Genomic DNA, 10,774 nt, shown 5'->3' with positions numbered 1-10,774 from the left:
GCAAAAACCTGGAGATTCCTGGCTATAGGGTCTTACTCCTCCACTTCAGGTCAGACCGACTACTACACCTAGAGTCAGGCAGAAATTTTACTCTATGGTTAAACTGGTACAGATGAGCCTGGAGTAGAGGGGAATGTGCCTTACTCTATAGCTGTGGTATGGGGGCCAGCTGTCATCAATGGATATCTTGAGCATATTTTAACAACCTCTCTAACAGCAGGACACCATCTGTCATTGTGTCCCTGCTTCACTTTGATAGGTTAAGGTGCTGTGCCTTATGGCTGTCTAACTGGATTGACTCTATGGGCATGCCCCCACATACACGAGCATGCTTTCTGCCTCTGGGCACACCACTGTATGTGGGATTTGGTGCAAAGCAAATTATCCTGGGTGGGGTAGAGAAGGTTGGGGCCAGTACAAGTGTTGGTCTCAGCAGCCTTACCTAGTGGCCTAGGGTCTCCCAGGGCAGCAGTAGAGATGATCCAGCTGCTTGGAGCCTGGCTGGACCAGAAGGTAGCTCTGGCTGGTCAGGCTCCATTTCTGGGGGTGCATACTGCTGTTACATGTGCTGCCCCCTCTTTTTTCCTGCAGCTTTTTTGACTTTAGGATCTCCCAGTGTCAAATTTTGCCTCTGTGCTCAAATTAGCAGTGTGGTAAATACTTGCACATGTACCACATGCAGCTTGTGGTGCCTCAGACTGCACGTACATACTTATTTGGACATGTCTTATAGTTTTGATAATAGGCTAGACAAGATCTGTATGGGATAGGGAGGATTTTGCTTTGGGCAGTAGGTTGGACTAGATTACCTCCAGAGATCCGTTACAGCCCTACCTCTCTATGACTCTATGGGAGTGCCTAGACAAGTGCAGATGTTTGTTGCCCCAAGGACAAGTAGCAGCAGCACATGTTGTGCTGCTGCTACTACTTGTCCCCAGGGAATACCCATGCCATGCGTGGTCTGGCATGTGGCAGGTTATCCCAGGTGTGGTAGGGGAAGCCTGGGCCAACAACTGTGCTGGCCTTAGTAGACTTACCTGGGATCCTGGGGGCCTCTCAGGGCTGCAGACATGGCAGAAAGCCTGGCCCACAGCTAGAGTGTGGCTCCATCTACCCAGGCTCTAGTTTTGGGTAGCATGTGTTGTTACCACATGCGGCACCCCACTTTTCACCGTGGGTTTTTTTTGACCCTGGGATTTCCTGGGGTCAAAGAAACCTCTGCACTGCAAGGTAGCAGCACAGGGAATGTCTGCATGCATGGTGTGTGGCGCCATAGACAGGTCTGCAGTGCTACGTACCGTGTGTCCGCACTCATCTGGATGCAGCCTTTGATTTTGCTAGTCACACTGAAGGGAAATCTAAGGCTGCTTCTTCTAACAAGAATTTTCTATGTAAGCAGTTACTGCAGGAATCTTATAAAACTGGAAGGAAGAAGGTTGGATGATGTGCCTGATAATCTCTTATCCAAGACAGGATCCATCATAGGAAAGAATCTGGCCCTACTGGTCTAGGTATGGTTCTTACAACGCTTCCTTCATTCCCTTCTCGGTTATGAGGCCATGGCTAAGTAACTGTCACTTTAAAGTCGGCCTTTTTTCTTCTAGCTAGTTAAGGCCGTTTTTAGTTTTAATTTTTTCAAGGAACAGCTTTGGAAGACAATATATGGAACAGAAAAACTCATAATCAAGCTCCTACCACTGTCTACATGCAATGCCATATTCAAGTATCTAGTATTCAAGGTGTGGTCACACAAATGCTTGCAGCTATTTCAAAAGAGGAATGTTTTTCCAAAGGCATCGCCTGGTACTTTCTTATTGTTATCTACGAGGAGCTGGCTGCTCAGCGACACCACTGGTGCCACAACCTCAACTAAGTAACAGCCTGCTTTGAGGTAAAGCATCTTAGCATTGAAGCAGAGAAGAGAGAGCAGAGGAAGGAAAAGGAGAGAAATCCTGACCTACAGCCATGTGGAAAGACCTGCAATATCCGTGGCTCACCTGAAGTAATTTCAAGACCCATGCTAGAGATCATCCTCAAATTGAGGGATTGCCAACAACAAATTGTTGTTTGAGCCAAGACTGATTCTAATATAGCAACTTTAACACTCCTCCATCCAATATTAAAACTTAGATTTGAATTATTTGCAGACACTGAACAATTAGAATATACCAGCTGTTCGGAGAATTTCTCCAATTTGAAGAGGCTCCAACTAGGTGTCCACACCCCTAATTGTATACAAGGCAGTTTGGCTACATGTAGCCAGGACAGAGTAAACATCCTACAGTAGATTTAAAAACTTCACTGCTGAAGCATTTTAATTTTTACAAAAAGGTTGGCTAGCTTAAGCATAGGCTGGAAATTAAACAAGGTTATTTGCTTATGCAAGCCTGAATTTGGGCCATAAAGTTGTCATATTAACTGCTCCAAAGACCTATAGCTGTAGAAGCAAAGATCCATGTTTGTTACAGCATGTGTGCCTGGTTACCAGGTTGCTACTATAGAGGAACTTTTGCCCATATTCCAAAACACTTGATATAAACAAACATTGAAAAGATTTGTTGAATATTAAAAATTAGATCTTGTTCTGCAAAACCAAGAGATGGTTACAATAACAGTTTGTGTATGTGTAATGGAATTGAATAAATAATCATCTATTGAGAATGGAATTAGTCACTAACCCTTCCTCCCCCAAGGCTAAATTCTGCTTACTGCACTGAGAACACATATTTACATACCTGTAGTTATACTGTTGAAACCATCAGAAACGGCTCTACTGGATATTCCTATTTAGACTTAAGGGGTCAAGCATTTTTAATGAATGCTAAGCAATAGGAAGGGAATAGATGGATGCATAATAGGAGCTAAAATATAGGCAAGTAGAAGCAAAGTCTAACTACCTTGTTCTTCATTTTTACTTGCATCTGGGTTTTATACAGTTGACATTTTAAATGACTACTTTACACTCAACTGCCTTTATTGCCATGCCAAAGCCATCACTGTTCTTCTTTGCATCACTAGTCTCTGCTTTGCTTTTAAATAACTAATAATTACATTGGGATTATTTTGGAGTATGCAATTGGATTACTGTATGCTACATTACTGGAACACATGCTTTAAAACACCTGATTTTACTATGGCTTTGTAACTAGGAATTGAATTCCTTATCATTCTATGTGCCTTAGTGAAGGCAGTAATAGGTCATGCTTCAGAATGGCAAAACTACAGGAGTACATATTTAAAACTTCAGATTATTTTGTGCTTAGCCATCATCTTCCCATCTGTTTGCAACTCATGCCATATTAGTGTCCTATTCCTTCCTTAGCCTGTAACTATCTAATGGATGCAAAAAAGAAAGCGGGGAGGGGGAGAGGGAGAGCTGAGTTTTAGAACTTCAAACTGTACTTTGAACATGTAGTTTGATACCATGCCCCTCTGCCCTGACACCCTTCCCATCTCCAATTTAAAAGAAGATAGGTCAAAATTCACAGTTCCTTCCCTCTTCTTCCCCATTCCCCTAGCCACTACACTTCAAATTTGGCAAATATAGAACATTTCTTCGTAAGGAAGACTGGTTTGTTAGTTTTTCCGTCAAGAACTTGGTCACTCAATTTCATGCTAAAGCAGCTTGGTCTCCCCAGCTTGTTTGACACATATGGCGGTTATTTGAACTATGGGATACCCCCTCCCCTACCCCAACAGGGAAGGAGAAAACACGCCTGGGCATGTGCAACAAAAAGGAGTCAGCTGTAAAGTTAAAGTTGTTTTAATGGGTCACAAGTTCCCCAGGAATAATTTAAGCCTCTCTTCACCTGATCTCAAAGGTTGTCACATTCATTGTGAATTGTTATTAAAAAGTAAAATTGTACCCAATATCCAGAGCTGAGAACTTATTTTAAGGAAACAATTAAGGATCCTGATGTGATGCCCCTTGAAATCCCAACTCACTTTTGATTTTAATTATAGTATTAATGTGTAGAAAGATGTTAAGACAGGATTTACAGAATTACCCTATGGCTTCACTCATCTAGCTTCTAAATTTAAAAAAAAAAATTTGCTTTTTGACAGATCAGGTCATGTGATTAGTTTCTATTTAAACATAGTGATAAAGGTTTGATGGCATGCAATCTCAGATCAAGTGAAACAAGCAGCAATCAATAAGATGATATGGTTTGCATTATAAAATAGCATGCTAAGGAGAAATGAGTGGAGACTACTACTTCATTTTTCCACTTTCTTTATTGTCAACAAATTTATATTTAAAATATCAATGTCCAAAAATGTTTGTGTAATAAATACTTCATTTTGGGCTGTAATAAATAAAAAAAAAAAAATATTAACAAGGAATGCACTTTGCCAGCCACAAATGTGGGTAGTTCTTGAAAAAATAAAAGGAAAAAAAAAAAAAAAAAGAGAAAAAGAAAAGATTATGGCCGTAGTTCACAGTTAAGCAGCCAAAAGCTGCTTGTTACAGCTGTTCCACAACAGGGAGCTCTCCCTACTTGCCCCTTCCAAAAATGTATTCACAGTTTAAGTCCTCCATCCAAATTGCTCATTATGGAGCCAAAAGTCACACACTGCTGTGTTTAAGACAAAAACATCTTTAAACGTGCATGACAAAAGCTACAGTCCAAAGAACTCCTTGTCACACCAATTTAGGTCCACCAGTAGGTTCAAGGCCTCCGTCTGGTCCCAGCCCAGCACACCACGAGAGTCTAGTTTTCGTACCACCGCTCTTCCATCATCAACATACCAATCGCTCCACTGCCTCCACTGTAGATTTCACAGTGAAAAATGTCCTTTTGGTTTAAGAAAGTCAGTCCCCTTTAGTTGCATCTTTGCAGCAGCATATTCAGTGCATATTCCATTCTGTTTTTTAGTTCCAAAGAACATCCAGACATGAGAAGAGTTGTCAGACGAAAAGTCGTTGAAATCCTGTCTTCATTGATGTAGGTAAGGAGATACTCCTCACTTTGATTGCAGATGATCATTTTTGTGTGATCATGGTAAAAGTTCACCTGCAGAAAAAAATACAAAATTTCTGATTGTACTTTTTCCTCTAGCAACATTGAGGCTTAGCATGAAATGGAAAGTCACTAGCTCAGATGTGCAAGCATTTGTTGTTACAGGCACATATACTGAGCTCTGTACTACAAGAACTCACCTGAAATGTGCCATCGTTGAAGAGCATCATTAAGGCTTTGTCAGATTTTAGCCACTGTAAGAGGTAAAGCCTGGGCCTGCGAACATCAGTTAGGCTAGGCAGATCCCCTCCCTAGAAAGAGAAAAGCCATCATTGTCAGCTTATGCTTTGTGCAGGTTCCACTGTCTACAATTCAGATGTTGAAGAGCCACAAACTTACATCCATGAGGTTCTCCTCCATGTAATGAGAAAAGTATTTCAGAACAGTTACTTGGCTGATGAATTGTTCAGGAGCATCTGTAGCTGGAAACACAGAGCACTGGCCTAGCTCAGCATAGTAATGGACTGTTCTGAAAGACAAAGAAAAACCCACAAATATTAGTCAGATGTAAGCTCAGGGGTAACATTTTTGGTAGCCAGAAAAATAAATCCGTTTCTAATAACTGAAGCATTTACTTTTTGTCTGGTAGAAGGCTCATGTGTGCTCCATTGTTGAAAAGAACACCAACAGTGTGATCTGACAGCTGATAGCCAAAGCCATATTTGTTAGAGTAGTCCACCCATTTTGTAACCCATTGGAAAGATACTGTCAGCTGTTCCTTGGGAATGCCATCTGCTTCTGGCATGTTCTCGAGGCAGCCTCGCAGTACCCTTGCAACTGTATCAGCAACACTTCCCATAGTGCTGTCTTCTAGGCCTGGAAAACACAAACAAAACAGGATTTCAGTATGCAGAGAACATCATGCAGTTATCAGTTTGTCTGCAAATGCACATCTACACCCAAGAAGGATTCTAGCCTTGCCAACTCTGTCAGGTTTAAGCAATTTCCAAAACAAAGAACTCTAACCAACAATTATTTTCGGAACAAAAAGGATATTTGTTTTAAAGGTGGAAAAATCACTTATTTGATGCCTATATGTGTTTTACATCAATTTTGGCAAGAAATTAGTGCTGAATTCTGTTCTCTACTCACATTCGCTGCTACTGCTGCAGCTTCCCAGAGTTCCTCTCACTATCATTCGAATGGAGTCTCCGGTCTGTTTGGTTTCTGCAAGCATTCCAGGTTTGGCTACTGTCGTGTTAGGAGGCTGGTTTTCCTAAAATAGGGAACGTATTTATATTGATACTTAAATGCATAAGTCAACTTTTTTTTTTTGCATAGCTCATATTAGACCTCCCCAGAATGTTCAGCATCAGACAACCACCATTAAAAGTAGTCTACATGTTTTTCTGAATTGGTATGAGGAGACTATCAGCATCAGTTTACAGAGCATTTAGTAGCATTGTGTTCTCATTCTTTATGGAATTTGCTCACTCAACCAGGACAAAAAGCCATTTTTATTTAACAAATCTGAGTTGTGAATGGGAACACTAGTCTCCAAAGTTTATAAATTCTGTGAAAATTAAATGTTTTATTCTTAAATTAAAACAGTTTGGAAAAAAAGTATCTTGCAACATTCCTTAAGTGTGTGTATGATGGTACATAAATGATAATGAAGTCTATTATAATTCTGGAGATGCGGAGCAGATATTCTATACTCCTCTAAGGTTACCATACAGAAGTAAGGCAAGACATGTTTAAACTCTCTTACAATGCAACTATGAATCATCTTATTTTATAACCAACATCAGATAAATAATATTTTGAGACAACCATTTATCATCCCACTCCGATGATCTGAATTAAATATGAACATACCTCATCTATTCTGTGTTTCAGGGGCTGCTGGGTTATCGATGTCTTCTTCAAATCATGTCTAAGCTTGTAGATTTCTTCATCTTCTTTAGGCAGTTTATCTGTAATTACAAAACAGCTAATGTATTTAACAATGCATATAAGTGTGCTTTGCAGTATATTGCATGCTATAAATACCCCAAACCAGAAAACAAGCGTTGAATTTATGATGTACAAGTTGTTCTCATCTCCCCCTTCCTACAGCATTTTCTCCCCACCTGGAATAAACCCAGACTCTCACAAAGCAGACATGCCATTATACCCAATGATCATCAACAGTAGTGGATGTAGACAGGAACACTAGATTATGAAAGTGCTAAATAAAAACCTGCCACTATGTTATCAAATATCTTCTCATTAAGGCTGTAGGCTGCAGCCTACAGCCTATATATGCCTATACTTAGGTGATAAACAGGTCAAATTAATCCCTTCATGGACATAGGAAAGCAGTTTCCTATACTTCTTGGGGGATGCAAGGCCTCCCATCACGGCCATGACATTCGCTTCCGTATACTGATAAATACAAATGCAGTTATACTTACTGTGTGTATCGAAGTATCTGGCTTTTTCCTTTTTACCACCAAAAAGAGCAGCAGCTGCTTTTTTGAAGAAATTCTTAGCTGGACTTGACAGATGAAAATCAGGAACAGTGTGACAACAGCTAGCAGAAAGTCTATCTGGTGTAAAGCCCTGCAGAAATGAAATGTAAAAACCAAGGCTTAGACTGTAGAGTGCATTTAAGACAGAGAGAATGCTTTTGAACCAAAAAAAAAAACTACGATACAAACCTGTACAAAAAAATCATGTCGAATTATGTCATCTAAGGTAGGTCTGTCTTCGGGATTTTTTGACAACATGCTAGCTATCAAGTGCTTTGCAGGGGCCAGTAGAGATGATGGCAGAGAATATCTTGCTTCCCTTATACATCTGTAGGTTTCTTTAAGGTTTGTAGTTTCAAATGGGGGTCTCCCCAGTAGCATGGTATACCTATTTAGGCAAGAAGAAAGAAATTCTCAGCACTTCAATAACTGAAGCCACTGGGAAACGGTTGAAGGGGTGGGGACAGGAAGAAGGGTTACAATGCATTTCCTAGCTGAGAAGCTACTTTGGAGGTTAGGCAGACTTAAGCAATTGTGAAACTGATCCAGTTACTGCCTCTCCTTTGAGAATTCAATGCCAATCCAAGTTAGGTTATCAAGGTATCATTTCAAAGGATCAAAGCTACTTACATTACACAGCCCAAGGCCCATATGTCAGATTCACAGCCATGCCCTTGTTTGTTAAGAACTTCTGGAGAAAGGTAATTTGGTGTGCCACAGATGGTTCTGAAAGGCAAAGCAATGGAAAAAGTTAGTATTTCTCTCCTGGGTCAAAATACAAAAAAAATTTGCCTTTTAGAAAATTCCATGCTCAAATCAAGATTTGGGCAGGAACATTAGAAGCCCCTGGTAAAATTATTACAAAGTGATTGCAATATTAATATTCAGAGTTTTCCAATATGCAAGAAAGGCGATGCTAAGTTCATAACTGCAACATTAGTCATAAATCCCTCCCCCCCTCTAGTGCTCACCAGTTGGGAGGAAAAAACCCCCAAAACTATTTAAGTGTGCTATTACATGAAGGAAAATTCTGACCCATGGATCACGGGTGTTTCTTTTTGTTTATAATTCTCATTTATAAATAGTGTTGTTTGAGTTTATGCTAGCCCCTACATTCTTGGGACTCCTACCTCCTCCTGTGTTCCAGAGGTTCCAGTCTTGCTGCCAAGCCAAAGTCACCTAATTTCAATTCCATAGTTTCATTAATGAAGAAGTTACCTACAAGAAAATTAAAAGAAGAGCTGGTGAGAACCTTTGTTGCAACATAGGAATGCATTAGCCATGAGTGCTGAGTCATACTTTCAAACAAAGCCAGCAGGTAGCCAAGCTTTTTTTTTTTTTTTTTTTGTTATGAATACTTAATGTCATAACTTAAGTGTTCCAAGTTTCCATTGCAAGAGATCTGACCCGATTCTATCAATTAAACCATCAGTGTGCAAATGTCTAGTGGTATAATATAAATTTGTGCTGAACTAGTCCATTTTTTAAAATCAATGCAAGGAGTGACTTACCTAGTTTAAGGTCTCTGTGCAGGATTTCCTGTTCATGAAGATACTTTAGCCCTGACACTATCTGCCTGAGGTAGTATCGTACTTCTGGTTCCGTCAATACCTTCCTTGCTTTCAGGATATGAGCCATTGACTAGAAAAAAGGTACAAAAAAAATGGTTAGTTAAGAGACCTTGGGTAAGTTTTACCTTGAATGAAAGCAAGGCCAATATACAGAAAAATGATGACCTAATAAAGAAGGTATGAAATATACCTTTCTTATATTACACATTTACATTAGCTGCAGATTCCAGGTAAGTGAATAATGGATTTCTCCCATCTGATGCTCACCCTTCTGCTGCAGTACTCCAGAAGAATGTATATATTTTCTTTGTCTTCAAAGTAGTGGTAAAACTGTACAACATGTCTATGATTAAGCATTCTGTGCAGCTCAATCTCTTTGTCAATCTGAAGGGATAAAGAACAAAGGTTATTACCTTTGCTGCTCACTGAGGAGACAGCGCTAACACACACAAAACGTTTCAGGAACAGGGATGGGCAATCCAGCCAGCGCACAAAGAGATTTTTTTAAGCAACAGTCACTCATGCACACACGCACCTTTTCCCTTTGATGAGGTTTAGCTACGCGACTGTGGGGAATGATTTTTGCAGCATAGACTTTGTTTGTTGTCAGATCAGTCATCTCATAGCACTTGGCAAATCCACCCTGCAGAGACATGCAAAGAAAAAAAAATGCAATTATGTCAGGCATGAAAGAAGTCCCATGTTTAGTCACTAGGCAGATCATCTGTTAGTCAGGAGGATTTAAAGGCAGGTGTAACTTCCTCTGGTATTCAACAGAAGGGGGGTGGAGGTGTGTAACACTCTCAAATCCCACCACTCTGACGTGGGATCTTTAACTGCCTGCAGAGAAGGAGGGAAGAGGGCAGACTACGAGGACCAGGCGTGGAGCAGAGAGCCAGCTTGGCCTCGTGTGCCACACGCATCCCTCGCTCGAAGCAAAGCGATCCCAGATAGTGGCAGGGCACGGACACTGCTTGGCACGTTGGAGAGGGGAGGCAGCCCCTCGCCAGGTCTGCAAGCCACAGCCCTGGCACAGGCTCTTGCCCACTGCCAGGAGCGAAGAGAAAGGGAGGTGCGTGGTGGGGGGGGAAAGAGGCAGGAAACCCCTTCCCGCCCACCCCGCGGATCCGAGCCCAGGGCCAGCTCCGCGCGCGGGCAGCTCCAGGCCACGCTCCGGCCATTTACCTTCCCAAGCACCTTGCCGCGGCAGTAGCGCTTGCCCGTCGTGGGGTCGGTAATAATCCGCGAGACCTCGGCAGCGGTGTGCGAGTGGTGATGCTGCTGCTGCTCCTCCGGCTTCTTCCTGCGGGACTCCCCGCTGCAGGCTCTGCTCAGCGCCTGCTCGCACATCTTGGTGCTGGCGCTCGTACTGCTACCGCCCGGCTGGTACGCGATAGTCCTCAGCAGCTCCATTGCCCCGCGCACCCACTAGCTCCAACCCGCACTCCGCCGCGCCGCACTGTGCGAAGCCCCCGCCCCGGCTCCCCCGCTATATAGAGCGCGGTGACCCCGCCCCTAACGTCACAATGGACCGCCTTCCGCCCCGCCCCTCGCGTGTTAGCCGGGTTCGGAGAGGGCTGAACAGAGCGCTCGCGGCGCGCCCCCCCCACCGGCGGGAGCCGGCCCTGCTGCGGTTGCAGCTTAAAGCACGGCCACGGGAGGGGGAGTCCCTCTGCTGCCCGCGCCGAGGCGTGCCTCTGCCCGCTGCAGGGCTGACTCGGTGGTGCGG

The 10,774-nt window shown here is 42.6% G+C and overlaps 1 protein-coding gene across 1 annotated transcript; it reads right to left on the bottom strand.

Annotated features, from left to right (window-relative positions):
* Positions 1-4,217: 4,217 nt before the first annotated feature.
* Positions 4,218-10,507, bottom strand: PLK2 (polo like kinase 2). Its single transcript, XM_006273433.4, has 14 exons — positions 10,231-10,507; positions 9,581-9,688; positions 9,313-9,429; positions 8,986-9,115; positions 8,605-8,692; positions 8,105-8,200; positions 7,664-7,862; positions 7,418-7,565; positions 6,840-6,937; positions 6,114-6,237; positions 5,597-5,837; positions 5,361-5,490; positions 5,162-5,272; positions 4,218-5,015 (listed from the first exon to the last, which is right to left on the bottom strand). The coding sequence occupies exons 1-14, from the start codon at positions 10,456-10,458 to the stop codon at positions 4,824-4,826; spliced, it is 2,010 nt and encodes a 669-aa protein (XP_006273495.3). The 5' UTR covers positions 10,459-10,507; the 3' UTR covers positions 4,218-4,823.
* Between the last annotated feature and the right edge of the window lie 267 nt (positions 10,508-10,774).

This window comes from Alligator mississippiensis, chromosome 3, assembly GCF_030867095.1.
Source record: "Alligator mississippiensis isolate rAllMis1 chromosome 3, rAllMis1, whole genome shotgun sequence".
Lineage (NCBI taxonomy): Eukaryota > Metazoa > Chordata > Crocodylia > Alligatoridae > Alligator > Alligator mississippiensis.
The sequence above is the reverse complement of the archived record's forward strand: the minus strand, read 5'-3'. Positions and strand labels throughout refer to the sequence as shown.

Excerpts from the sequence above, each read along its gene's own strand:
- PLK2 (XM_006273433.4), bottom strand. The coding sequence starts at position 10,458 with ATGGAGCTGCTGAGGACTATCGCGTACCAGCCGGGCGGTAGCAGTACG. Across the intron at positions 8,693-8,985 it reads GCACAGAGACCTTAAACTAG|GTAACTTCTTCATTAATGAA; the intron begins GTAAGTCACTCC and ends ATTTTCTTGTAG. Across the intron at positions 5,491-5,596 it reads AGCCTTCTACCAGACAAAAA|AACAGTCCATTACTATGCTG; the intron begins GTAAATGCTTCA and ends TTTGTCTTTCAG.